Below are 27,904 nucleotides of genomic sequence, written 5' to 3'. Positions count from 1 at the left end.
TATGTGCTCGGCACTGTTCTAAGTGCTGTGGAAAAGATGTGAAGGAAGCAGACCAAACCCCTGCCTTCATGTGGCTTACATTCTAGTGAGGCTACAATGCAATTGAGTGAATTATTTACCAATCTAGTTTATTAATTAACATGCTGAGAAGAGACTGAATGGAAGCAGGAGTTAAGAGGCAGCAGAATATAACAAAACTCTGTATATGACCTAAACGGGATTCTCAATTCCCCACTCCCCCGTACCTCCAACATACTCCTACCTGCTTCTCCCTCAGAGTGGCCCATCTCAGTAATGGACACCAATATTAATTTATTTCCTCCCCAGTATCCCCAAATACCTCCACTTCTTTCCACCCCCATGGCCACAAGCTGGTCCAGGCCACTATTGTCTCTTGCTTGTCCAGCAATAGCTGCCTTCCTGTCTCCCTGCTTCACATTCCATGTTCTACCAGCCTCCTCCAGGTTGTTTCTTATGCTTCAACCTCATTTTCATGGCCTCCAGGCTCTTAGCCTAAACTATTTCCCATCATTATCCTTATATCAGCCATACTTAGCATTTCCCCTAAAACTGGCCAATCGTCTTTCCCATGTGTGCACACTTCTGAATCTTTGCACACGCTGTTCCCTCCTTCTGGAATGCTCTTCCTCTTCTCAGCACCCCTCCACTCTTCTCAGCTGCCCTCCACGCATTCTATAATGGCCTCGCTTACTCTTTTTCATTCCTACACCTCAGCTTACATGTGATGTCCTCAGCTGTGCCTCACCCCTGAGGTTGGATTTGGTTTCCCTGCTCCGTGGCCCCCATAGCATTCCTCACCCACCTGTGGCTATTCCTTACTGTCGGTTTCTCCTGCTTGTTTTCAGGTCCATGGAGGTAGAAACCATGTCTGTCCTGCTCCACATCCCCAGGAATCTGCATGGTACCTGACACATAGTAGTTGCTTAATTTGTTGAATGAATAAATGAATAAACATGGGACTTGGAGCTAGTAGAACTTGAAGCAGTGCAAAATGTTCAGATCTCTGCTATTTCACATACCTTAATATATGACCTTGAGACTTGATACAAGACCTCTCTGAGCCTCTGTTTATTCACTTATAGGATAAGAGAGTAATATGCATTTGCAGGGTTCTTGGAAAGTTAAGTGTGAGAATCTGTGTGAAAATGCCTGGCACCTAGAAGTTACTCCCTAAATGCTTGTCAGATCTGTGGATGAGTAGGAAATAGACTTGGTGTAATATCCTTATTCAGAAAATTCATAGCTTGGGTCACAGCACAGTGGTAAGGACATAGGCTCTTAAGCTGGGCAGCGGGGTTGGACTCCCAGCTCTGTCACTCACTAACCGGACAACCTTAGGCCAAATACTTAAAAAAAACCCATTATGTGACTCAGTTTCCTCATCTGTAAAATGGGAATAATGATGGAATTCAGCTGAGATCAGCACCTGGCACATTAGCTATTGTCATTGCTTTTAACATATAAGACTGACAACCACACAGTAAGGCTCTTGCCTGTGGTCCTCCTTAACAGACGAAGAGAGATTTTCGAGAAGTTAAGTGACTGCACAAGGTCAAACAATGAAGAAATGTCAGGCTTGTGCTTCAAGGCCAGGTCTGCTGCTTCCAAATCCCATGTTATTTCCACTCCATCAAAGAAGGAGCTCAAAATAGGCCTGTGGCATTTCAGCTAATTTCCTCTAAGCCCTTACCAAGTAACCAACCGCGGGCACACAAAGCTGCTCCCCTAAGAGCATCCATTCAGCAGCTGCTAAGTATGTGTGCCTGGTGGATCCAGACCATCTAATGGGACTTGCACCAAGCCAGCTCTTCCCAGGTGGCCTTGCCTGGTCTGCAGAAGGAACCTACGGAGTAGAGCTGGGTGAGGAAGGGCCAGAGGGTGGTACATGAATTAGATAAAAAAGGAGCTGGAGACCAACTGGATGTAAATGGGGGGAGAAGAAATGAGAGGAAGCTCACATTTATTGAGTGCCTACTATGTACCAGGAATTTCATCTATCTCATACTATTTAACCTCACTATGATCACTCAGTCATTGTTCATTAAGCATCTACTATGTGTCAAGCTCTGGACTAGGTCCCAAAGATGTAACGGTGAGTAAGACACAGCTATTGACTTCAAAGGGCTCAAAAGTCAGTAGGAGAGATGACACATATACACTAAAGTGCTACAAATGAGATGGTAGAGGCCTGAGATGGTAGAGGGTGGCAACAGTGAAAAGCAGGGAGTAGCTGTGAATAACATCAGAAAAAAAGAAGGCAGGTATTAATGTGCCCACTTAACATATTGTGAAACTGAGGCTCTGGGAAGTGGATTTGTTTGGAGTCAAGTAGCCGAGTCGAGCTATGCCATCAGGTCTATTCTGTCTTCAAAGTCTCTTTCTTTCCATACTTGCAGCCTGAAAGCTCTTACCTTCCTCCCCAATCCCCTTTCCTTTTCTCAATGATTATCTAGCCAGAAGATTAACCAAATGCTGCTAAAGCCGTGGCTGCTGTCAGTGGCTAAGATGTTAGCTGCTTCTGTGGACAATCAGAAGCTCTGAGCCTCTGTTACTGATTTCATTTGAGCAAAAGATTCAGGGGTTGGTGTGAAAGGGGGGAGGGGATGAGAAGGAGGTCTCTATCTCCAGTCTGAAGGGACTTCTAGGACAGGTCAAAGGCAACCAAGGTGACAGAGTGAGGGCAAGCTTCTCAGGCTTGTGTGGCTATACGCAAGCCTCTCTCCACTTCCCCTAAAAGGCCTAGTCTATCTAAGAGACCTTCCTGCTTGCCCTTCACTTTTTCCTCAAAAATGGGAGCCAAGAAAACCACCACCTGACCCACTGGCTGAATGTACTAGGTCCCCTGCTGAGTGGGATCCGCAGATCTGCCCCTCTCCCTCCCCCTCCCCATCCCCATCCTCACAGGACAAGAAGCCAAGCTGGAGAAATCTTCAGTCTGCAAGTGTAGCTCTTTCTATAGCCTACAGGTACCTTAGCAGTGGTGTGAAATCTTCATTCTGTTCTCCAGACACCAGAAACCTCTCCAGGTGCCAGAAGCACAGCAGTCCCCCCTCACAAGGCGATAGAAGAGAGCACAGAGGGAGAGAAGGAAGTATCATGCAGGTGGAGAAACAGGTAGTTTTTCTACACACACACACACACACACACACACACACACACACACACAAAGAATTCATTGGACATGCCTGCAGATCATCTCTGAGGTAAGGGAAAAAAAGTTGGGCAACACCAAAGAAAGTCTAATTTTAATTCAGTCATGTATTACATACTCTTTGAAAATAATCAGATCTCTGAGAAATTGTTAAGTAAAATAAAAAGGGAGAGACCAGAAAGTATGAAATAATTGAGTTATGAAATTACAACATCTCTAACCCTCAACCGACCCATCAGACTCGCAGCTCTCTCTAAGCTCCTCCCCACCCCCACCCCCCAAAAAATAAAGGCAGTGCACCCTCCATCATGCCTCATGTGTTCTCACTCACTTAACTATGAAGCTGATCAGAGAAAGAAAGGACTCAGTAGCAGCAGGAATTTGATGTGCTGCGTTTTCCAGGGTTTACATTAAGGAAAAGTTGCACATATAGAAACAAGAGGTGACACTGTGATTAACCCAGGATAAGGATTCTGCAGAGGAGGAGCTGTGTTAGGATGTGTTTCAGTGTTCCCAGCAGGGAGATTTTTATCTCTTCCAGTCCAGTTTATGAATGGCATGGGAAACTTACGAAGGATTCACATTTCACCCACTTTCCCTACAAACATGTTTATCCTTAAGATGAAAATCATTGCCCAAGCCCCAACCACCAGTCACCCTTCCGTACCCTTTTCCATGAATAATCTTTCCAAAATGTCTGCTTGTAGGAGCAAGATTTCGAATTTCACGGAAAACTACAGAGAGACACACACAGTGCACTGCACACCCCCACTTCGCCAATAAGAGACAAAGAGACAAGAGAGGAACAACCAAAAGGAGACGCAGCTAATGTGACAATAAAATAAAATAAACTCCCAAGCAGCAAAGTGAAACTGATTATTTAAAAAACACAGAAAGACCTTGTTTGTAATTACCCATCCAGGTTATATTTTCACCGCTTCCAGGCAGAGAAACGGCTGGTTGAAGTTTTGTGCCCATCTGATTGTGATGGGAGGGTTGTATTTGAAGCTCTGGGCACGTAGAGATGGAATGAGAAAGAGGCTGAGCTGGAAGAAACACCAAGGGGGAGGGAGGGAGGGAGGGGGAAAGGGAGTGTGGGGGGGGGCAGAGGGAAAGGGAGCGAGCTCTCTCTAGCTACGCCTTCCTCTAAGCTCTGGGAGCCCAGGAGAGCGCTCATTTTAGGGTTTGGGAGAGGAGTAAAAAGAGGAAAGGCGCTCCCCCCAGCTCTGCCCTGGCCTCGATGCCCGCTGCCGGGAGGGGAGGGAGGACTCTGGCCCGCGCCCCCCTCCTGGCCGGCTGCCCTGCCTGCCCGGGCGCGCGCGGAGCGGGAGGCGCAGGGAGCTGTCCAGTTCAGCACCACCCGGTAATGCAGTAGGTGGGAGCGCCTCCGCCGGGCCGGCGGGCAGGGAGTTGGGGGGGGGGGCCGGCAGGCGGGCGGCCCATCCTGCAGCAAGACGCCGGCTCCCTTGTTTCCAGGAGCTTTGCAGATAGGGGGAGGGAAACCCGCCTCGATTCTCCGGGAGAAACCCCTTCCCTCCCCCACTTCGCCAACACTACCCCGCCACCAACAACAATAACCGCCGCTGCTCGTCCTGCCGCCGCTGCGCCTGCCCGCCCTGCTGCTGCCGCCGCTGCCGCTGCCACTGCCGGGGCAAAACCATGGAAGGCGAGACCCCCGCACCTGTTCAGCTGAGATCAAGGGCTTACAGAATACTGGGAAGTCTGGTCTGAAACGAAAGCGCCGAGACCCCCCAAGGAAGAGAACTGGCGAAGCAAAGGATTTTCATGGCGCAGGCCGCAGAGACGGAAGGTTGCATCTCGGCTTTTACAATCTCTAACTGTCTAGGTCCCGACCATGAGAGATTGTGTTGAGAATGCGACTGTTCCCTGGTTCACTGTGGAAGCCATCTCCAAATTAGCTATCACATATGGAAACTGGAGACCAGAATTTTAGGAAAAGAGCTTAAGGCATTTCACTTGGGGGGGTGGGGGGTGTCTTTTTATTTTTTCCTTTTTTTAAAAAAAAAAAATCACTGCAACTGGAACAGTTTCTGATCTCAAAAGGCAAGCCTCTCTTCCCGTGTGATCTTTATAATTTATACTCTTTTCCGTGAGCTTTCTTACCTCCCCTTTTTTATATCTCTCCATAATCTCTATTCACACATATATCCATTATATTAGTAGTGGAATTATTTTTATTTTATTTTTTGCTTTAGTACTTGCACCCTCACACACACTCTCCCGAGAACCAGAAGTCGGTTGGGTGTTTATATAATGAAGAATTATGGGGCTGTTTGATCGAGGTGTTCAAATGCTTTTAACCACCGTTGGTGCTTTCGCTGCCTTCAGTCTGATGACCATAGCTGTGGGAACCGACTATTGGCTCTACTCCAGAGGGGTTTGCAAGAGCAAAAGTGTCAGTGAGAATGAAACCAGCAAAAAGAACGAGGAAGTTATGACCCATTCTGGATTATGGAGAACCTGCTGCCTAGAAGGTATTTGATTTCCCATCTCCTCCCCCTCTCCACCCCACCCCTCCCCTCCCCTCCCCGCTCCCCCTCCCCACCCTCCTCCGGATAAGTCCCCTTCACATTCCACCATTTTCTTACTTCACTCCTTCCACCACGGATCAAGGTTGCTTGGGTTAGTTTCAGAGGAAAGGAAATCAATAAGCAAAAACCATTCTCAACTCTCAAGCCTCCACCACCTCCCTTTCCCCAGACCTCTTCATTGGAATAATCTATGATGTGATGAAAACAACAAGAGATTGTCTTTAAAAGTCACATGTGTTCTGCCTACTTCGGAATCATTAGGATTTGCCATTTGATGTAGTCTTGCCATCTATTGGGGGGGGGGGGGATAATTGTTTCTCTCACACTGTTCCTCTTTTCCTAAGAGGAATTCAAAAATGTTCTTCCTTTCCCTCTCCTCCTCCCCTTACTCCCCAAAAGTCCCAGACACATCATCATCTGAAAATCTCCTTTTAAAAAAATTTGTTTCTAAGAATCCTTACTTGGTAAATCCTAATTATTCCAGAATCTCAAGCTGAGTTCAAGAGCATTTCGTAATGTCTATGAGCCACACATATTGTTGGAGGCAACTGGCTGTGTGTGTATGTGTGTTTTAACGTTTACAAAGTCTAAAAATGCATACGTCTCTCACAGGAAACAAGCACAAGTTGTAATAAACAGCGATTCACTTGCAGGTTAAGCTGAGAACCAATTCACTTCCACGCAGAGTGACATGTCTGTTATCCAGAAGCGCGTAGAGTCAGCATTGCAGCCAGTTGGAGAATCAGACATTGTGCAGGGAGGCCAGGGAGGGAGGAGGCGAGGGCATAGGCAGGTTGGGGTGGGGGGGGGCGGGGACAGGAGAGCAGTGGGACAGGGTGTCAGCTGTTTGCCTTGATCTTGCAGGGTCATTGGGACATGTGTGCCGGTGCATGTGCTGTGGGGGGAGGGGTCCCTACAGTGTAAAGCCTGGGTGATCAGGGTGCGGATGAAGGCATGTGCTTCTGAGACACACTAATAAGCACTGAAAAAAACTCCTGCAGGTCATACGACCTGCATTTAGCAACAGTCTTTAATGGAAGGGACTGCATTTGAATGGTTACAGCCACCCATAGAGAGACGTGCACAGCGAGATACATGTTTCTGTGTGGAGAGAAGGCTTATGTGCTTTGCTTCTGATTTGAACCAATACCGGAGGCTGTTGGAGGCAGCGTCGGGAAGCAGAGACTGCAGGATTGTTTGTTAAGCTCAACATGGGATGGTGATGCAGGGAGTAGAAGCCAGGAGATGGGGGAGAAAAGAGCGAAATGGACAGGAGTGGGAGAAACTGATGTGACCCCAGGGTCTAACCCAAACTGAGCAAAAGCCGCTCTTTGGGAAATGGTCGTGTCTGGGAAAGAGCATCAAGCTCTGTGCCCCCCCCTCCCAACATTCTTGGTGCAAGCGGTTGAGTGATGGCTGGACATGTTTTGAATAGCTAAGTGACTTCAATGAGCGATGGTCTATTTGACGCATACTGCATTTGGTGCCCTTTCTCAATCCAAACTGCTGCTTTGAACATCGTCTGCATAGCAGCTCTCTGCTGAATACTATATGCTCTTCCCCAGCCAGAGAATCAATATCGGGAAATTAATAGAGACTGTTTTAAACACACCCCTCCTTTTTAAAAAATGAAGAGCCTTTCATGCAGCTAGCCATTAACCGCGAAAAGACTTCCATTTAATTAAACATTTATGGCAGACTTTTATTCCGAAAGAGAAGAAAAGCAAAGTGAATGAGGGCTGCTGTAGGGAAGTGATCACAGTGGCAATTTGCTTCCCTTGGATTTAAGTTAGATGGATGGAGATATGCGGCCAAGGGTTAGCGGAAAGGCAGGACAGTCTTTTAGGAGAACAACCCACAGCACCTGGTGACTTGGTATACATATGCTTTCCTTATGAGGGTTCTATTTGCCTTTTCTCATTCCTGTGATCTTTTAAACAATTAATAATTCCCAGAAGGCAAGAAGACTAGGGAGAACTTTGGATCAGTTGTGCATTAAAAGGCTTAAATATTTTCATTAAAATTCCATCTGTTTGGTGTCTACATCCCCGAACGTGCTGCCCAACCAGCCCCTTTAACTTTCTCTCCAAGCCACACACCGTCTCTCTCCCTGATTCATCCCTAAAAAGCTTAGGCCTGCAACCCTTCCCAAGGGCTGTGCGCTGCACACAGGAGTGTGGGTTTGGCCCCTCTCCCCGGGCTGGGGCCTCCAGGCAGCGAGGGGATGGCTGAGCCAGGCTCCCTTTGGGACCTCAGTTCCGTTTTCACTTGTAGCCAAGGCCCGGGCAGGAGGGGTGAGTGTTCAGGGCCCCCCGCTCAACCTGGCCTTTAATTCCCCAAGCCTCTGTCCACACGGGCTTTGCAGGCCCCGGACTCCCTAGGAAGTTGGGCCTTGGCCTCTTAGGAAGTAGTTTGAAGACGTTAAGCCACTTATTTTCAAAGGCTGCGCTGGTTTCCAAAGATCGTCAGCATACTTATTTCCGAAGGCTGGCACAGACGGCTGTGTGGGGCTCTCATGGGCTTGCTTTTCTGAGCATTCACAACAGGGTCGTGCTGTACGGAAATCAGATTCCCAGTGCTTCCGTCTCCTCCTACCTACGGTTTTTGTGAGAAACTGGACTTTCAGATAAGGTCCCCCATCACCTCTTTATTGTGCCTCCTGCCCGTACCCAAGAAGTTGTGAACAGATTTCAAATCCTCTCCCCCAGAGGCTGCTAACGACTCCAGACAGAACACAACCCTGTCTGCTTCTGCTCTCTCCTGCTCTCTGGCTTTCACTGGGGCGTTTGCTCTTGAGATGATTTTTTTTCTTTCACTTCTTGATGAAAATAAGAATGAGAAAATATTTCCTTGCCTCTCTTGCTGCTTTGGAAGTGAATCAGTCTGCTGAAGAATGAGAAGGGACAGGACCACCTGTTAGGGGTAGACACAGCAGGAGGGGACAGGAATCCAGAGGAAACCACCTTTATGTGTTCCCTCTGCAGAGTCGATAACAGCAGTGTCTTCGTGTATGAACTTGATCCCCTAACAGGCTGGTGTCCTAGTGGGGTTGGGAGGTTAGGGGACGGTCTGCACGTGGATGCAGGTAGGTAGAGAGTGATGGAAGTTCTTGAACTTTTCACAAAATCTGAGTGAAGAGCCTTGAAATGGAGAGATGAATTGGCCATTTCTATAAAATCTGCAACAGGACACTAAAACAGCTTGTTCCAAGCGAGTATCTGTGGGCTGTGCAGTGGCTGGCTGCCTACGACATTAACCTCTGTTGTCACCAAAAGGAATCATTGTCTCCAGGGGCAGCAAGAAATTCACTCCTTGTGTGTATTCTCCCCTGTCCCTCCCCCTGTCCCAGCTGCACGTCTGTCTCCCCCAGAGGATCTCCAGGCCCACAGAGGAGAAGGCCGGGGTCCAGTGTGGTCTGCAGCAGAAACGCACCCTGCTTTCTCGCTCCCTCTCCCGCCCCTTTCCTTTCTGTGAGGCACAGCCGAAATCTGTGTGTTCAGACTGTTAATTCCCTCTGCTGAATTCCCAAGCTCCTCTTCCTTCCACGGCTTCTCCTGTCTCCCCCTCCACATGCAGCTTCTCGCGGAGGGTCTGCCGTCCTTCTCCAGCTCTGCTCTCACGGAGCAAGTCGTGTCTCGATTTTCCAAGTCCGTGGTTGCACAGCCTTTGCTAGGCTGCGAGGTGGCGAGTGCTCTGCGCTGGGCTCAGCCGCGGCTCTCTCGTTCTGAAGAAGGAAAGGATGTGTCTTGTATGTTAGGAAAGTCAATCACCTTTCCCAGACACTCCTGCCTTTCAGTATGGACGAGCTGGGTATGGAAGTCGCTCATGGGCCTTCATACTGTGTACGCACGGCTCCAGAATTCCCAAGATAATTTGACTACCTTTTACACTTTGCACACAGTAGGTGCCTAAAAAAATATTTATCAATGGATTGACTCAGAAGTTCTTAAAATTACTGAAATTAATCCAAACATCGTAAGGACATGTGACTGTGACAAGCAAGTGAGGGGGGCAGTGAGGAAATCAGGCTGGTTTGTTTGTTCTTCCTGGAACTTTTTTTTTTTTTTTTAAGAATAATAATGAGTCATGAATTCATTATTATAAAATAAGAGAATTCCAAAGGAGTCAGTCATTGCGGGTACATTAGCTCCTAACTGGCTAACGAAAAATCATCAGTACATTCGGCCTCTACAGGGAAGGAAAGAATAACCCATTGATTTTCTTCCCTTTCCTGCTTTTCAAGTATATCAAAGGCCAGTTTGATCTTAATACTCACCAGAATAGACACTGGGCAGAGAGCAGGCATTCTGGACCATCCCTATTTAGCTTCCCCAGAAGCTTCTATTTGTTACCAAACTTCCCCACCAACCCCCAGGACCCTGAGAACACTCCCCAAGGTCTTGGGCTCTGCTCTGCAGTTTTCCATAGAACCAGGCCCAGCAGCCCAGCCATTCGCCTTGGAATGAGGAACAAGCTCTGCCAGTCCCAGGCATTCACACTGCCCTCCTGCCCCTGCCTCCCTGTGATCAGAATGACCCACACCGTGTGATACACACACCAGGACACGCGGGCAGAAAGTGCCAGAGCCAGAACTCAAATCCAGGCCTTCCAGGCCCACCCTGCAAACCTCCAGCGGGCTCCGTGCACAGCCCCTGGCCGACTTTACTTATCCTCCTGACTGGCATCAGACTGTGTCTGCACCCCATCGAGTGCCAACCTGAGCATGGCAGGAAACCTGAGTTCTGACCCACCCAACACCCAGCACCCTGCACCATGCAGGGTGACAGTTCGGTCCCCAGTCTGCTCACTCCCATGAGGCTGAGGGAATGCAACAATGAACTCCAGGGCAGACCCACCATGTGTCTCTCTGGTTTCGCCCTTGCATTTCGGAAGTGCCCTCAATGTAAACTGTCCATTGGTTTTATGTTTGCAAGCGTTTTTCAAAAAGTGGCAAATGTATGTCCCCTGTCACTCATGGGAGTTTTCAGATGAAGCTTTGTGGGGTGTGTTGCAGCTGAAAGAATCCTGCGGCCACACAGACCCGGGTTCATGTCAAGCCCTGCAGCCTCATGAGCCATGTGATTTAGGGCAAGTCACTTCACCTCCACCAGCCTCAGTTTCCCCTTCTGTAAAAATGAAGGATAACAGCCTTCTCACAGGGCCGTTGATAGTTTAGCAACTAAACGAATGGGTGTCTGTCATCTACTTTCCGATGACCACCTTGTTGGAAATTGCAATCAACACCCCCCAGCCCCGCCCCTCATCCACCCTCCTTCCTGTTTTATTTTTGTACAGGGTACCACCTTCCGGCACACAGCGCACTTAACTCAGGACGTTTGTTGTCCACCTCCACCTAGACTGTCAGCTCCACAAGGGCAGGGATTCTGTCTGCTCTGCTCATTGCTGTAGGCACAGCACCTGTGACAGTGCAAGACGTCACCCCGCCTTTGTTGGTGAAGGAACGAATGACCACTGCCCGCTGCAGGGCGCACCTTCCGGAATGGTGGTCCCTTCACATCGTCCAAGGACTGCTCTCTAAATTACATCCAGCCAGCAGTGGTGGCAAAGGCATCGTGGTTTTTTTTACATTCTAAAAAATAATGGACCCAACACAGAGAAAGGAGGGGAAGGGGGAAAAGGGGGGAAGAGGAAAAAAGGGGAGACTCAACACACAAGGGGTGATAATAAAGAAAGATAATAAAGAAAAGGAAGTGGAGAGGTAAGAAATGCCTGGGAAGAAAGTACTAGGGGCTGAACAGCCTCTAGATAGACACTGACCATGTTTTTCTGCCTCCACATCACCCAGGGCGTCTGTCACAGATTCCCGGGGACATCTCCCCACGAGTGTTCGCTCCCAGGTCAGTGGGGGAGAAGAAACACATCCAGACTGATAATGCAAGAGATTTTTTTAAATTTCCAAATTCAATCGCTCTTCTTAGCCTTAACTAGATATATTTGAACCAAATACCCATACTCAAATGAAACAGGTACTTTGAGTTTCTAGGTTAATTTATAGCCATAGACCAGTCCATTTCTTCACTCATTTATTTTACTTATTAAATCTTTGATACATTCCTGCCAAGTGCCAGGTGCTGGGCCAGAGCTTGGGTCATAATGGGAAGTAGCCCCCTTGGGGGATCACTGTCCTCAGAGTCCTGAGAGTCAACTGAGAGAGACAGACCCCACTTCCAGTAAATCCCAATGTATATACAAATTCCAACTATAAGTGCTCCCAAGGAGAGTCACATGGGACTGTGCGTTTATAATGTTACCATCGTATGTAGGCAGAGAAGGCATCCCTGGATATCTGAATGTGAATAGATACCTGAAGGATGAGTAGGAGTTAACTGGGTGAGGAGAGCAAGAAAGAGCAGCCCAGGTAGGAGGGCAGCAGATGCACAGATCAATGAGGAAGAGAATGAGATGAGTACTGGAGAAGGTCAGGTGGCTGGAGACGGAGATGGGGAGGGGAAGTGGTGGGGAAGGGGTGTTGGATGGTGTGGGAAGGGGATACAGAGTTAGGACTCAAAGATAGGGACTTGCTTGGTCTTGTTAAAGAGTTTTGCTCTTTGACTTCTGGCTTCTAAGCTGTGTGACCTTGAGCTGGTTAATTCTGCCTCTGCACCTCATTTGCAACATCTACTTAATGGAGATGAGAATGCCTGTGCCTAAGGTTGTCATGAGGCTTAGAACACTGTTCCCTTCTCTTCCTTGTCATGCTCGTCCCACGTCCACCCCAGCCTGATTATGGCGGTCTCTTTGGCCTCAAAACTTCCCATGACAACCCAGGGAAGGGAGGAAATAGGTTGATTTAACTCCAGTCAACCAAATTCAAAATATACTCAGTGGAGGTGGTTAGCCAACCCTGTGCTTAAAATAGGGAGGCAGTGGTGAACAAGCCCCGCCCTGCCTCAGGGACCCTCCAGGCGAATCCCAGTTATGGGATCCTAAAGAGCAGGCATCTCACATAACAGCTCCTTTTTTCACACTAGACATCTGACATAGCCTGTCGCCACCCCTCCTCCTCGCCATCCTAAAATTCAGAGGGATTCCTGGCATCTTTTACAATGTTAGGATCATTGAAGATTCGAGCTGGAATTTGAATGAGCTCAGTTATATCACCAGACTTCTTGAAAATAAGAATGAGAGTAAAGGGATGTTAACTGTGTTTCCCAACGCCAAAAATTGCATGTCAACTTTTGTAGGATTATCGATAAGCTACTGTGGCCTAGCATCCTGGTCCTTTCTCCTGGGCATATAAAGGACTTTATTCATCCAGCTCCATCTTTCCTCAATTCTAAGACACTATCAATTACAAAATGAACTATTTACTTAAACAGCATTCAGGAGAGGGGAAAAGGAATTGAATGTATGCATCAATTGTAAAACACACTCTAATTTCAGAAACGTGGAAACTTAAAATATGTGCCTTAGAATCAAAGAAAGATGGTAAGCTCTCTTGCTGGCAGAGAGAAATGCAGGCAGGGTGCTGAGAGGGCCCCAGGGATTTCTTCAGCGTGCAGCTGGTATCTGTCCCATGACTCAGGAAGCAGCAGAGGAGAGAAGAATGTGGTCTTACCAGCGCCTTTCTTGACAAGCAAAAGGGCAATAGTTAATTTTTTTATTCAACAGCTGTTCCCTGAGCACTTGCCACGTACTGTGTGAGTCTAGGACAGAGTCAAAGGCTCAATCTCTGCCCTCACAGAACTCTTAGTCTAGTAAAGAAGACATACCAGCTAACAGATGATAACAACGGCACAGCGTGAAATATAAGCACAGGATTCTGGAAGCACAGAGACAGGGCAGGGGGGTATGTCAGGGAAGATGGAGTTCTGAAGGCTACATCATAGGGGTGAGCAAGCCAAGGAGAGGAGGGCATTTCAGACAGAAGGAGTGGCATGTGCAGAAACACAGATGCCCAAGCAGTCCAGCATGGCTGGAAGATAGAAGCGGGGAGCAGTGAGGCTGGGAGATGGCAGAGACGGGATCCCCAAGGAACATAAATGGCTCACGGAGCAGTATGTGCTGCAGCGTGGAAGAAAAGGGAGACCCAGAAAGCTGGCGAGCTAGGGGAGGTCCCAACTAGCTCTGCCCATCAGCACCATCACAGGATGCTGAGGCCCTTATGGAGGGCATCGGGGTGGGAGCTGGTGAGACTCACAGGGACGGGGCGAGGCACAGTGAGGAGGGTGTTGTGGTGCCCAGGTGGTGTACACTGTCAGTTGTAGTAAATGGAGAGTAAAGGAAGAAGGGAGAAGCTTACAGGCGATGTACAATAGAGGTGCATCACAATCCTCTATTCCTTTCCCACTTCCTAGTATGACAAGCCTCCAGTGAATGCATATGAGGCCCTGGGGTTCAAAGATCCAGATAGTCTCGCTCACATGTCCCTTCTCCCGGCGCCTTCCTGACCACCCGAATCTAAAGTCACCCCCAGTCCCACTACCTTCTTTACCATTTTAACACTGACTTATTTTTCTTTTTAGCATTTACTTGTTTATGATCTGTGTCCCCTCTAAGACAGCAAGCTCCATGAGGGCAAGGGCCATGTTCGCCTTGGCACAGAGAGCGCCTAGGAGGTACATGTTGAATGAATGACTTAAAAAAAAAAAAAATGGCGCCTGCCTCAAGGAGCTCCCATCTAAGGAGGGAGATGGGCTTAGAAACAGAAACGCAAGCACCCTGTTGACCAGTCTTTTCTGCTCGGCCTGGCTGGGGCCACATTCTTGAGAACAGGCAGAGGTTTCCCTTGCACCCCCAACCCGGGCCACAGCTTTGCAGTCAAGCTTCAGAAAGCTGATCAGCCACTGTGCTCCTTCTGGGCAGCACTCGCCTTTCCTCTCAATCCAAACCCCTGTTAGTTACCGCCTGGCCCACAGCAGCCTTGGGTCTGCCTCCGAGGAGCCGCCACGCCTTCTTGACGCTATATTTATTCACTCTTCCCTGAACTTCCCGGGCCTTGGGTAGTCTTCCAGCTGCTAACGAGAATGCCAAGGATTAGGTACAAGATCCCAGGTGCACAGTTGCTGTGGCCTCATTGCACGGGGAATCGGCACTCTGCAATTGAAACACCCCAGTGCCAACCTCGCTCTGGCCTTGCCATTGGGCAAAACTTATTGGTGACTGACTGTGGCTGACCCTGAGACCCTTCTTTACCCCATGTTGCCCCTTTGCGCGCCTGTCTCACTTTCTCTGCATAAAGGGTCATTCATTCTTTTCTGTCACATTTCCCACCCCCCACCTGGATCTCTGTCTGCACGTATCCTTCTTGAATTCGCCCTAAGGTTGGGAACTCTCCTCCCCAATTTTTCTCCAACATATTTTATAAAGAAGGAAACTCTGAAAAACTTCAGTACTAATAATAACTAGAGTAATCATAATAGCTAAACATTTGTTTAGTACTTTCTTTGTACTAAGCGCTCTTAGATGCTTTCCAGAAGTTAGCTCTTATTCAGTCTTCAAAATGCTGGAGGTGTGCGCCATGATGTCCATTTTCTCCATCTTAAGAGGCTCAGAGAAGTTAACTCACATGCCCAAGGTCACACAGCAAGTGGCAGAGCTGGGATTCCAACCCAAAAACGTATGCACAGTCTTCTATGACACTAATTACATTTACAATTTTCCCCTACCACCAAAATATATAAATAAAATTCTTGGAGAAGTTGAAAGCTAAGCACAAATTGTACTCGGTGCATGATGACATCTTCAAAAGTTTGCAGCTTGAATAGGATATGTTCCTTACCCCGGTCAGAGAGGGGAGGAGGAGGGGCGGCCCTGCTTTCTCACTGCTGTGAAAACTAAGGTGCCTCAAATGCATGGACATCCCTCTCCTTGAAGCTGGCAGAGAGGGAAGGAACATCTATTCCCTTTTCCCTGCCCTATGCCTGGAGGGCTCGTTCCAACCACAGTGTACTTGTCTTCAGGACACAGCTAAGTTGTCGCTTCTCCCTGCTCCTCTGCCGCCTCCCACCCTGCTCCCCTGCTGCCTCCCACCCTGCACCCACTTGGGTTGCGTTCCCTCCCTCTTTCCTTCCACAGCATCCACACAGGCCTCCAATAGTACCTTCCATCTTCTCTGTTGCTTGTTTCCATCTTTGCTCTGCCTCTAGACCAAGCATGTCAAACTCATGGCCCGCGGGCCACATGCCTTGTTTATTTGGCCCGTGTTAGCCTTTGAGTTTGACATGCTTGCTCTAGATCATGAGTTCTCGTCTATTTCTTCAACAAGATGTACTCAGTTACTGCTATGTGTCAGTTACCATTCGTCAGGGCGGGGGGGAGGTGGGGGGAGAGATACAGGGACACAGCGAGCACACACAGGGAGGAGAGGTGAGGTTGTTCCAGGAAGAGGTGTGAGAGAGCAGGGGTGTTTGGGAAACCACACAGGTTTCCAGTATTGCTGGAGGACCTGGTGTGGGAGGGAAGGTAGAGGAAGGATGAGTTTAGACAGACAAGAAAGATTAGACAGCCTTGAAGACCATACCATGAAGAGCTGGTTATGCTCTGTAAAGAGGCCAGAGAGGAGACTGTGGAGAGGAAATGATAAGATCAGATCTGCACTTTAGAAAGAGGGCTCAGGAAGCCGCGTGACGTGGAGATGGGAGGAAGAGGAGCACAGAGCAGGGAGTCCAGGAAGGAGATGACCACACAGCCCGGCCAGTGAGGAGGCAGCTGACCCAGGCAGGGCACTGACACCAGAGGACCCACAGGTCCTGGGAGCTGTCGCTTGTGTTGGGTAAGGTGTGACAGCGAGTGACCTTCACTGAGACAGGGCAAAGAAGAGAAACGTGCAGGGAGAAGATGGGGCCTTTCATCTCGGATAGAGTCATTCCATGCCTGAGTTCCCAGGCCCAGTGCTCAGCCAGTGTTTGATGAATGAATGAATGAATGAATGAATGAATGAATGAATGAATATTAAAAAAGCTTTGCATCTAAGACTAGGATGTGTATTTAATCTCAAGTTTTCCTCAGCACCGTCATGATGAAAGCAGGCATTGTGTTCTAGCCAGGCCTGGAGTCCGTGTCAGCTTATCACTTACCCAGCTACGTGACCTTGAACGGGGATTTCACCGCTCTAAGTTGATTGCCTCGTGTGTAAGTGGGGAAAATTAGATCTCACTCATGAGTTGGCTGTGAAGTTTCAGTAGGATGCTCCATGCAAAGTGCTTAGCAAGGTGTCGGTACAGAGTGAGCACTCGAGAAATGCCAGGTGCTGTGAGTAGCAGCGGTGTGTTTATTATTGATTATACTCCCAGCTGCAACTGGTGACCTGCAAGTGAGCTGTGCTTGGCCTTCAAATGTTCTACTCATTGAGAACTTTCCTATCTTTTTTTAAAAGTTCATATTTGGGGCTTTCCTTGAAAAAAATAATCGTATTTTTGTCACCCTGGGCCCCTTTCCCGCTTGGCAACATCAGCAGGAGCCAGGCAGCAGATGTCCCTTCAGGTGTGGCAGGTGCTCTGCACTCCCCAAGTGTCTGTGTGGCTGCTTTTCTCCCTTGGCCTTCCTCTGGCCTCTGCAAGCTCTGAGTTTGCAAAAGCTCCTCTCTGCCAATGGCAAACTACAGGCGGAGCTTTGTCTTCCGTGGGCTGAAAACGTTAGCAGAACAATGCCAGCCCAGGCAGGGTGTAGCAGCTAAGCGTGAATAAATCCGTGCATCTGTAAATAAGTGCGCAAATATCCCGAATCCCCCAGCAGTGCTTGCAGATTATATTGGGGTGGAAGGCTGGCCGCATCCACTCCCTCTACTGAGCATCTCCAGGATAAGTTGTTGCTTTTAAAGAGAGAGCCTCTCACCCATTTGCTGCCACCCTCACCGCTTCTCTCTCAGAGGCTGACATTTTCTGACCTTGACCCCCGTTTGGGAAGTGCACCCTGTCATGCAGACCACGTGATGTGTTGTATTCAATAACTAAATGACAGGCGCCAGGGAGACAGTCCACGTTGCCCGTGTTGGCTGAAGAGAGGGGTGGGGTTTTGCTGGAAAATGGGGCATTTTCTACTTTGAATTTTTACCTCAAAGACTTCATAGAGAAGAAGGAAGTTTCAGAAGCTTTCTTGGTAGGGAAACAGTTACCCAGCAGTTGCTCAGAAAGGATGTGAACTTACAAAAACATGCAGTTTTATCGGGAAGAAAGGTTGGATCTGATCCAACCTAGAGATTTTTGAATGTTTGATATGTCAGGTTCTGTGCGAATCCATGGGGCACAGAAAGAAGTCAGCTCTGAAGTGGGGGGTGGGGCTGCCCTGATCCTTCCGCTGACATCACTCACCCTCTTCCCAGTTCCTCTTGCCTAGTTTATTTTCTTCATCCTACTTCATGCTTTCTGAATGTGTTTGTCTACAGTGTGTATTATTTCTCTCCCAACCAGAATGTGAGCTCAGAGACCAGGGTCCCTGTCTGTCCTATTTACTGCCATAGCCCCAGGATGAGACCAGCACCTGGCACATGGTAGATGCTTAGTAAACGTTGGTTGGATGACAGAAGGCATGCTCTGCTCTGAAGTTTGATCAAGGCCTAGAAGAGACAGGCATGGACTGAGACCATTGCCGGTGAGCTCAGGCACTGATGAAGGCCTGAGCCAGACAAAAGAGCAACTCTATTTGGGGAGGTCAGGACTGGGGTCCCCCTGAATTGGGTTTTGGAGAATGAATGGGAGTTTTCCAAGTAGAACAGAGGAGAAAGGTGCAAAGCAGATAGCCTCCCCTGAGGCGGCCCCACAAGGGTGAGGTGAGGAGAGAGCAGAGCACTACAGGTCCCGAGCAGCACTTCTCAGGCGTTAATGTGAACACCAATCATCTGGGATCTTGTTGAACTGCTGACGCCACAGAGGTCCAGGTTGGGGCTGAGACTGTGTCTCGCTCCCGGGAGAGGCTGATGCCACAGGTCTGTGGGCCACACTTGGAGAAGCAAGGCTGGAACATGGCCAGTGGGCTCTGGCGGATGTGCACCTAAATCCTACCTCTGGGCCAGTTTCCTCGCCTCTGAGATGAGGATGATGACCTTCCTCCCAGGTACTGAATAAATTCAGAGTGCATGAATTTGGTAAAGCCACTAGTTCAGGCCTGAGCACTTCACACAGTATGTTTCAGCTAATATTGTTATTTATGGCCAAAGATGATGACTAGAGGTGTGAGAGGAAGGAGTGATTTTCCATGGGGTCTCCTGTATGTTGGACCTTGTCCAAGGGACCCCACATATGTCATCTCCCTTAAGCCACATGGTACTCTATAACATAGGTGTTACCATGATTCTCATTTTACCAGTAGGAAACAGAGGGAGTGTATTTGTTTCCGATTGCTGCTACAACAAATTACCACAAAGTTAATGGCTTCAAACAACACAAACATATTGTCTTACAGTTCTGTAGGTCAGAAGTCTGAAATGGTCTCACTGGGCTAAAATCACAGTGTTGGTAGAGTTCCTCCTGGGGACTCTAGGGGAGAATCTGTTTCCTTGCCTTTTCCTTCTAGAAACAGCCCACAGTCCTTGGTCAGTGGTCCCTTCCTCCACCTTCAAAGCCAGCAGCATCAGACAGAGTCCTTCTCATGCTGCAACCCTCTGACACTGACTCTTCTGCCTCCCTCCTCCATATGTAGGGGCCCTTGTGATACAGTGGGCCCCAATGAATGATCCATCTGATTAGTAACCTTAATTCCATCTGCAACCTGAATTGCCCTCTTCTGTAGGGCAATGTTACATACTCACAGGTTACAGGAATAGGGATATGGACATCTTTGACAGGCATTATTCTGCCTAGCACAGGAAGTGAGTGCTTAAAGAACTCCCCTAATGTCACAACCTCAGAATGGTTCACCTGGAAGGGAATTTAGAGCTTGTATCAAAAAGGATTAGATTTGACTAATCCAGGTAACAGAAAATGAAAATTAAAAGTGGCTTACATAAGACAAGAAGTTTCTTCTCTCGCAAATAAACCAATCTGGAAATGAAGTACAAGTCTGGTCTGGAGGCTCCACAAACTAGCTAGCAGTTCACACTCCTACCAGCTCCCTGCTCCACCATCCCTGCAGTGTGGCCCTTGACCTCACAGTCCAGTATGGCTGCCAGAGCTCCGGCCGTTGCCTTCACATTCCAGGCAACAAGGTGGGGATGGCACAGAGAAATCAAGGCAAAGGGCACCTGTCACCTGGCTCCTAAGGAGGTTTTCTAAAAGATATCACACATTTTTGCTTTGGTCTCATTGGCCAGATGTTTGTCATGTGACCACATATTAGCTATAAGAAAATCTGAAAAATATAATCTTTATTCCCTGGTGGTCACATGCCCATTGAAAAATTAGAGGTTCTGCTGTTATAGGAAAAGGAAAGGGGGAAGGCAACTAGGGGTTTACAGCTAGGTCCTTGAATAACACTGTTTTGTTCAAAGTTGTTTTGTTATAACAGTGATAAGAAAAAGAATTGATTCTGTGTGGAGAATACACTGAAACCCATGAGTAAGCATGTTCTCCCTGTGTTTGCACGGGTCTTCTCTGAGTACTCTGGTTTATCCCCAATTCCAAAGATGGCGTGTCTACGTGGTTCCAGTCTGAGTGCATGTGGGTGTGGGTGTGGGTGGTCCAGCGATGGAAGGGCCTCCTGTCCAGGGTGGGCGCTGCCTTGTGTCCTGAGCTGCTGGGAGAGACTCTCGCCACCCATGAGCCTGAACTGGAATAAGTGGTTTGGAAAATAATTCTCTTACTTGTTTTTATTTATTGTTTTAATTTATCTTTATTGTTGAAAGGATTGTTTTTATTAATCTTTCTTAAATGTATATGTATGGCTTACTTTATTTCTAAGTTTAATATTAGAAATGTTTTGGCTCTTTATTTCGAAATTTGGTGATATTTTTGTGACCAGAAATATGCCATAGGAATGTAACTCTTGTTTCTCTTAATTAGCTTATGGTCAAATTGGTTCCGTTATAGATCGTTTCACTTAAAGTCACAGTTTCCAAGAGCCTATTGATGACTTTAAGTGAGGAATTACTATATCCAGGGAGCTCAGCTACCCTGGCCCTCACCTTATGACTGAAGAACTTGGGGCCCAGAGAGGGAAGGGACTCGAGGGTGCCATGGAGCCAGCTGGCACTAGTGCTGGACTAGAACCCACTGCCTGTGTCCCAATCCAGCGCCTAGCACGGTGCCTGGCACACAGTAGGAGCTCACACAGGAGCAGCCTGTGAAACTGAGGGGGCTCTACCATCCCAGAGCACCAAACATTTCCCTCTGGAACACACGCTCTGCAGCTCCCCCTTAGGGCGGATGAAATCCCACCTGTGCGCAGGGCCAACTGCTCTCCTGGGTCTCTTCATGCCCCTTCCTCCCAGCTTACAGCTGTGCTGATGCCCTGGGTGAGCTCCGTGCTTCTCTATCTGTCCCATGAAGTCACATAAAGAGGCAGGATGGTTTGGCGAGAGGGAGCCCTCAAACAGCACTGGATTTGCTCCACGAGGGGACATCTACTTTGGAGATGGGGTTTCATATCTGGGGTGGTTGTAGCAGAAAATGATGTCCATTGTCTTGGCATCCACAGTGTTTGTTTTGACACAGTGAAGGGAGGGATGGGGGCTGATCAAAGCCAGAAGCCATGTGGTCACTCTTGCCTTTTCCCACGGGCTGTATAAACCAGAGCCTCGCCCTGGGGCAGATGTGCGCCAAGATCTGTGTACTTTCTTGTACATCTCAGTTTTCAAGTCTGTGTCTCCTCAGCCAGACAGTAAGGCCCTGGAGACAGGGCAGTGTGAGATCTGCCTTGTACCCCGTTACCTGGCATGAGGCCTGGCACACAACGGGTGCTTCATGAATAAACAGGATTGGCCAATTCATTGGAATGAAGTAACGACGGCAGTATCTAGCACATAGTAGGCTCTCAGCAAAATCTTTTCATGAAAGAAGGAAGGTAAGATGAAAGGACGGATAGGGAAGGGAGGAATAAATTGGTCTGAGTGTAAGCTTGCCATGGATGCAGCAGCTCAGAGAAGAAATAGTGGGGTCCCTCCCCCAGGACTGAGGTCACAGGAGAACATGAGGAGCTGGCCCGAAAGGTCTGTTTCAAAGGGCCCCCCTCCCGCTTCAGAACACCGTGTCTTTCCAGCTTCCCAACGAGCCTCAGCGGCCACAGAACCTGGTACAAGGACGTGGCCAGAGGCAGAATGGGTGGGGTGGCTGATGTGAGAGAGAGAGTAACGCGTGTCTTAGTCAGTGGCTTTTCGAGCCATGGAAAGCAGGCGACAGGGCTGGGGAAAAGGATGACAGGAGGCAGAAGCTCAGCATGAAGAGGCTGGTGGGGGAGGGGCAAGAGCAGAGGAAGGATGGGCAGAGGCTGCGGAAGAGGGAGATGCCTGAGCACAGGGCCAGCCCCCCTCGGAGCAGATGGAACACTGGAGCCAGAGGGCTCAGGACAATGGCTCAGAGCAAAGAGAAGCAGCGGCAGAATGTGCAGCGGGGACGGACACCCCCTTCCAGCCCCAAAACACTGCCAAGGGAGAACTCGCTGAGTCGCACCGGGCAGGGGAGTAAATGTAGACTGAGCAATGAAGCCACAAAGCCTGTGGCCAGGACTCGGGCTAAAATTACAGGCTAGACGATAGGACCGCACACCACAGCAGCCCAGACCATAGATGTTCCCTGGAACCCAACCACTTCCTGCCCCAGTTTCTTCTCGGGTTGACTGGGCAGCACGATCCAGCAGAAAGAGCCCTGTGTGGTCATTAGACAGCCTGGGTTCGAATCCCAACTAGCTCTGCAACCTCAGGCAGGTACTTAGTCCCGCTGAACTGCCTGCCACAGAACACAGGAATAATAATGCTTATGAAGCAGTGTGTTACTAAAGTTAAAATAATCTGTATAAAGGATATGCACCCAGAGTGGGGGCTCAAAAGATGGTTGATGTTGTTTTAAATCGAGATTTCCCACCCTTCAGTCATTTGGGATCCACCTTCATTATTTTGGTCACAACCTATATTGCTATTAACCAAACACATACCTTTACATTGATCCCTTTTTAGCCTCATCCTAAGCAATGATATTCAAGGAATCTCTGGTTTAACCTACTAGTTAAATGTTTAACAAACATTAAAAATACTCAGCTTCAATCTGTTTAACTGTCCATCCCTATACCAACCAGACTCATCTGAGACCACAACACAAGGCCCACCATTTACTTTGCAAAAGCACCATTTTGACTAATAAACCACCCATCAGGGGTGGGGAAATTGGTGTCCCTTCATCCCCATTACTTGCCAGCTTCTTCTTTATTTTTTTTTAATTTATTTCAGAGAGAGGAAGGAGGAGAGAAAGAGAATCATCAATGTGACAAAGAAACATCCATTGGCTGCCTCCCGCACCCGAAACCTGGGCATGTGCCCTGACCGGGAATCGAACCCACCATCTTTTGGTGCATGGGACAAAGCTCCAACCAACTGAGCCACACCAGCCAGGGCCCAGCATTCTTCTTAGGTGATGGAAAGCAAAGAGAAGGTCAGAGGCCAAATCCACAGAAATCACTTGGACTCCAAGGCTTGCTGTGGTACCAGGAGCACTAGGCTCATTACAATCTGACCCATTCTTTCATCTAGAAAAGACAATGGTGTGGATGACCCCCAGGGGAAGAAGTTGTTAGCCTGCCTCCATTGCTGACAACCTGGCTTGAGCTGGAGAATTTCCCCTGTTCTCCTGCAGGGTCTTCAGATGCCCCCTCCCAGGACGACCAGAATAAGAGGAATTCGCTCTCTCCTCTGCTCTATCACAGGTTAAGGGCTTTCTCTCTCCACCCTAGTCTTTCCAACATAGAGGAGTTTGCCCCTAGTATGAACAGATACTACTTGGAAGACACTATGAAATTTCTCAGTAATGACTGTGCTAAGGGTGTGGGGGAGAGGGGTAAGTTGGCCTGTGATAATAGTAAGGACTGTCTCCCATGACAGTAACGAGGGAAAGGGTATGGGGGAACACAGGAAGGGCTTGGAATACTGTGACACACAAGCCCCAGAGTCTTGCAGGCTGGAGTCCAGGCATTGGGTCAGAGCAGAGGCACACAAGAATTTCCTTCTATAGCTTTGGTCCTGACTCAACCACTTGGTTGCATGGGCTTCACCGTGCCCCACCCCCACTTGTCTATAAAGCACCCATTGAACTTGAAGTGTTGACCTTCACCCCAAGTATGTTTATCCCGAAGATCCAGCGCTGTCTCGTTAGAGCCCACACCACTGAGAACAGACAGTTATTTCTTAAACAGTTAAACAAATCAACACAGAATTCAAGATATAAACTAATTTCTGGACATTAATGTGGAGCCTGGAAATAAATCACAGCTGTGAACGGAGAGGCCAGGAGAGAAAGACGGGATGTCCAAAGGAAGGGCTGAGAGCGGCGCTTCCCCTTCAGAGGCCTGAGCTGTCGTAAACTGGTTGGCTCTAAGAGCCCCCTTTGGGATGGCAGGCATGGGGGCAGTAAGCGTTCTCGCAATGAAGCTGATGGGATTTTAATAGCCAGACAGATGGCCTGAGAAAAAAGGAAGAATTTTTTTTTCAAATGAGGGAAAACACTTCCATAGCTTCCCTTCAATTAAAACAAAGTGAGATCCCTCCGTGTCGGGAAGATTTATCACCATTATTAGTATCGTCAGTTTGGAGGTCTTCTTTTTAATAACTGCATGATTGAGCATCAATAATAAACGAGAGTAGTATTTTCCAACAAATTAGAGGGTGTAGCTGTCCACTGACTTGCAATGCAATTATTATTATTTTGGCTTCATTTGATTCCATCATTTAATAATAATCCCAAATAATCGTGGCGTTGTTCTTATTTATGCAATCAAACAGTTATCACTTATTGGATGTTTTCGTGGCCATCCTCCTAACAAATGCAGATCCATCAAGCCAGCGTGAACAGCCAGTATTTCCCAGAATCTGCATCGCAAAACCTGGGAAGAAGAGGAAATACAAAGAAAAGGAGACCTGCTTAAAGAAAGAGGATAGAGAGGGAAGGAAGAGAAGAAAAGCAATATCTCTTGCACAACCTCCTACGTGCCAATCATTTTTACTAGTATTGCGTCCTCAGAGCAATATGCAGAATATTTGTTTTAGGATCCCCATGTTGCAGGTGAGGAAACTGGGGAGCAGAGAATTGCATAATTTGCCCAAAGTCACACAGCTAACAGCTGCAGAGGTGGGAGTCAGGTTTAAGACTCCCTCGTCCCTGCAGCTTGGGGCTCCCAGCCCTGCAACCCTGCCTCCAAGTATCATCAAGCTGTAAGAACCATCTCCCTCCATGGAGATGGGCTGGCTCCGAGGGTCCCAGCTATGAATAAGGGGCAGCAAATTCACATGAGAATTCTGCCTCCTGGTCCGCCTATGCCACACTTCCCTAATTCAATTATCAGATTCTCCTAGTGACTGAGCATTGTAGATATGAGCTGATGGTAGGGCGAGAGTTGATCCCCAGAGCATGCAGCCCAGGCATCCGTTTGGCTGTACAGGAAGGAGCATGGTAGAGAGAGGAGGAGGCGAGGTGCAACAGGAAACATACATGTACTGGGCCCACACCTACCATGCCTGGATACTCTGGGAGCTACTGTATACACCTTGTTTTATTCCATTCACAGAGCATTTCCCACACGGCAGTGATCCCCAGTGCACAGCTGAGAGAACTAAGACCAACAGAAGTTAAATAATTTTTTAGGTTAGTCACTGGTGGAGTTGGATTTAAACCCTAGTCCAAACATGAATGGTCAATTTTATGTCAGAGTCATAAATTTTGATAAAATAGAAAAGGAAGCAGTGGGAGAAATTAGGGATGTAACCCAAAAAGCATAAGTGTGGCTGCCCAAGGGCTATGGACTTAATCCCTTTCCTGCCCCAAAGCTGGTGATCCAATTCAATAAGCATCCACTCACCGGATTTTGACAACGTGCACACCATGGGGCTGAGGTGCCATGTGAGGACTGAGGGTTCTGATTTACTGCCGTTCTCACACTTTAGAAACTTCTGACTCTGAATAAAGAGATGTATTCTTTTCCCCACAAAAAGATAAAATAATGTAATTGCTCTTCACCGTGAGGTTTCCAAATAGGAAAGGTCTGGTCTTTCTACATTGGGAAGCATCCTCTGCGTTCAAAGGTGCCACCAGTTACCTTCAGGCTCTAAGCTCTAAACCAGTGGTCGGCAAACTGCGGCTTGCGAGCCACATGCAGCTCTTTGGCCCCTTGAGTGTGGCTCTTCCACAAAATACCACGGCCTGGGCAAGTCTATTTTGAAGAAGTGGCATTAGAAGAAGTTTAAATTTTAAAAATTTGGCTCTCATTTCAATTGTTGTACTGTTGATATTTGGCTCTGTTGACTAATGAGTTTGCCGACCACTGCTCTAAACTAACTGCAAGTGAAGTCGAAGGGTGAAGAAACAGTAAAGAGCAGTCAGAGAAACAACCAAAAATCGAAAGAAAATGATAGATGATAATGATGATGATTAGATAGATAGATGTAACAGATAATGATAGATGATATAGCTATAGCTGACAGATAATGATAGATAGATGATATAGAAATAAGTAGATCTATAGAATAGAGATCTTGAACATCTAACTCATGAAGAACACAGACAAAAGCTCTTATAATAAAATAATAAAATAGGGAATTATTTTTCTATTTTTCATTCTTATTCTTTATAAAGGATTAAAGTGTAAGTAAAGAGGTTGATAGGACAAGAACAGATTGGAAGAGGTAAAGGTCAGGATCAGAGTTGTTCAGCTGCCGTGGCAATAATGATGGTGTTAACAATGAAGGCTGTGGTTAAGGAGGTGGTGGTGGCGGTGATGATGGTGCTAACAATGAAGGCTGTGGTTAAGGAGGTGGTGGTGGCGGTGATGATGGTGCTAACAATGAAGGCTGTGGTTAAGGAGGTGGTGGTGGTGATAATGAAGGTGGTTGTGACTGTGATGAAGCTGGCAGCGATGATGTTGATGGTGTTGGTGAGGAAGAGGCAGTGACGAAGGTGGAGGTGGTGGAAATAGCGATGACTATGCTGGTAACAGGCATTGTCTTCATAATCACTGACATTCAGAACATTCTTCACAGTTTCTAATGCCTTTTAACTTGCATTACTTCATTTCAGAAGAAAAACTCTGTTCCCAACAATATGCTGGATTTTTCAAAACAACTGTTTCTAATCCTAGATCCCCCCACCGAGTGTCACCCAAACTGAGCCAAGTTCAGAGAAAAGGGAGGACTGCCCTGGGTCCTTTCTCCTTCAGACGTCAGTGGACAGTCAGATAGGGATGAATGGACACCAGGGAAGCTAGGGAAGTGCTACAAAAGCCCTCTCCAGTCTTCCCTCAACCATTTGCCCCAACCCCAAGGTTACTCACTCAAATCAGTCCCCAAAATTGATACTATGCAATGCCCTTGTCACCAGATTGCTGATTCGTAATTTTTATAAAATGCATAAGTGAGTGTAGTCTGGCTCCTAGCGATAAATAGGAATCATTTATGATAATGAAACATTTACTTTATAATTAGGCAGCAGCCCAGAATGAGTCTTCCATGAGAGCAAGCTCCTATAACCTCTTAAGGTGCCCGACTGACATAGCCAGGGCATGCCCAGTGGCCAGTGCATTTGCCCTTTTCTTACAAAGAACTGTATCCCCTGTCTGTCCACCACACTTCACTAGAGCTATTCACACACCTTTCTTTTAAGAAAATTCAAAATGCTGACAGATATGCTGCCCACAAAATGATTTATTTAAAAATAACCTGATAACAGGCCATGCCAGGTGCTGTAGTAATGCCTGCTCTGAGCTACACCACAAACTTGAACTGGGAATGCTGGCTGTCAGAGGACTGGACATTCCAGCAATGACACCACCCATGTGTCCTTGGAGGGGAGGGGGTAGGCAATGAGATCGGTGACCCGGTAGGGTTTGGGAGTGAGAGAATCAGGTCAAATTCCTGCGAGGGCATCTGGGAAGAGTAGAGGTTGCTGTGCAGAAGTGAAGCCGTGTCTACAGTGTTTTTAGAGAAGGGGCTGGTGTCGTGGCTGCAGGAAGAGAAGGTAACTTGCTCTGGCTCTGGTCCATCCGAGAGGGGGAGGCGGCAGGTGTGAATGACTAGCATGGAGGTGGAAATTAGATGGATCTGTAGTGTGGGGAGGTGGAGGGAGAATGTTATCACATGTGCATGGGGAAGGAT

The 27,904-nt window shown here is 47.9% G+C and overlaps 1 protein-coding gene across 2 annotated transcripts in view; it reads left to right on the top strand.

Annotated features, from left to right (window-relative positions):
- Positions 1-4,512: 4,512 nt before the first annotated feature.
- Positions 4,513-27,904, top strand: part of CACNG2 (calcium voltage-gated channel auxiliary subunit gamma 2) — a 104,257-nt gene continuing 80,865 nt past the window's right edge. The window contains exons 1-2 of one of the 2 annotated variants that reach the window (XM_054718555.1): positions 4,513-4,535; positions 5,522-5,667. In XM_054718555.1, coding sequence (XP_054574530.1) covers positions 5,526-5,667 — 142 coding nt within the window. In that variant the 5' untranslated portion in view covers positions 4,513-4,535; positions 5,522-5,525. Of the gene's footprint in view, positions 4,536-4,647; positions 5,668-27,904 lie in introns of those variants that run through there. The other variant, XM_008144679.3, reaches the window with a different exon arrangement.

Source organism: Eptesicus fuscus, chromosome 7 (genome assembly GCF_027574615.1).
Source record: "Eptesicus fuscus isolate TK198812 chromosome 7, DD_ASM_mEF_20220401, whole genome shotgun sequence".
NCBI lineage: Eukaryota > Metazoa > Chordata > Mammalia > Chiroptera > Vespertilionidae > Eptesicus > Eptesicus fuscus.
Note: the sequence above shows the minus strand (reverse complement) of the source record. Positions and strands in the feature narration are given on the sequence as shown.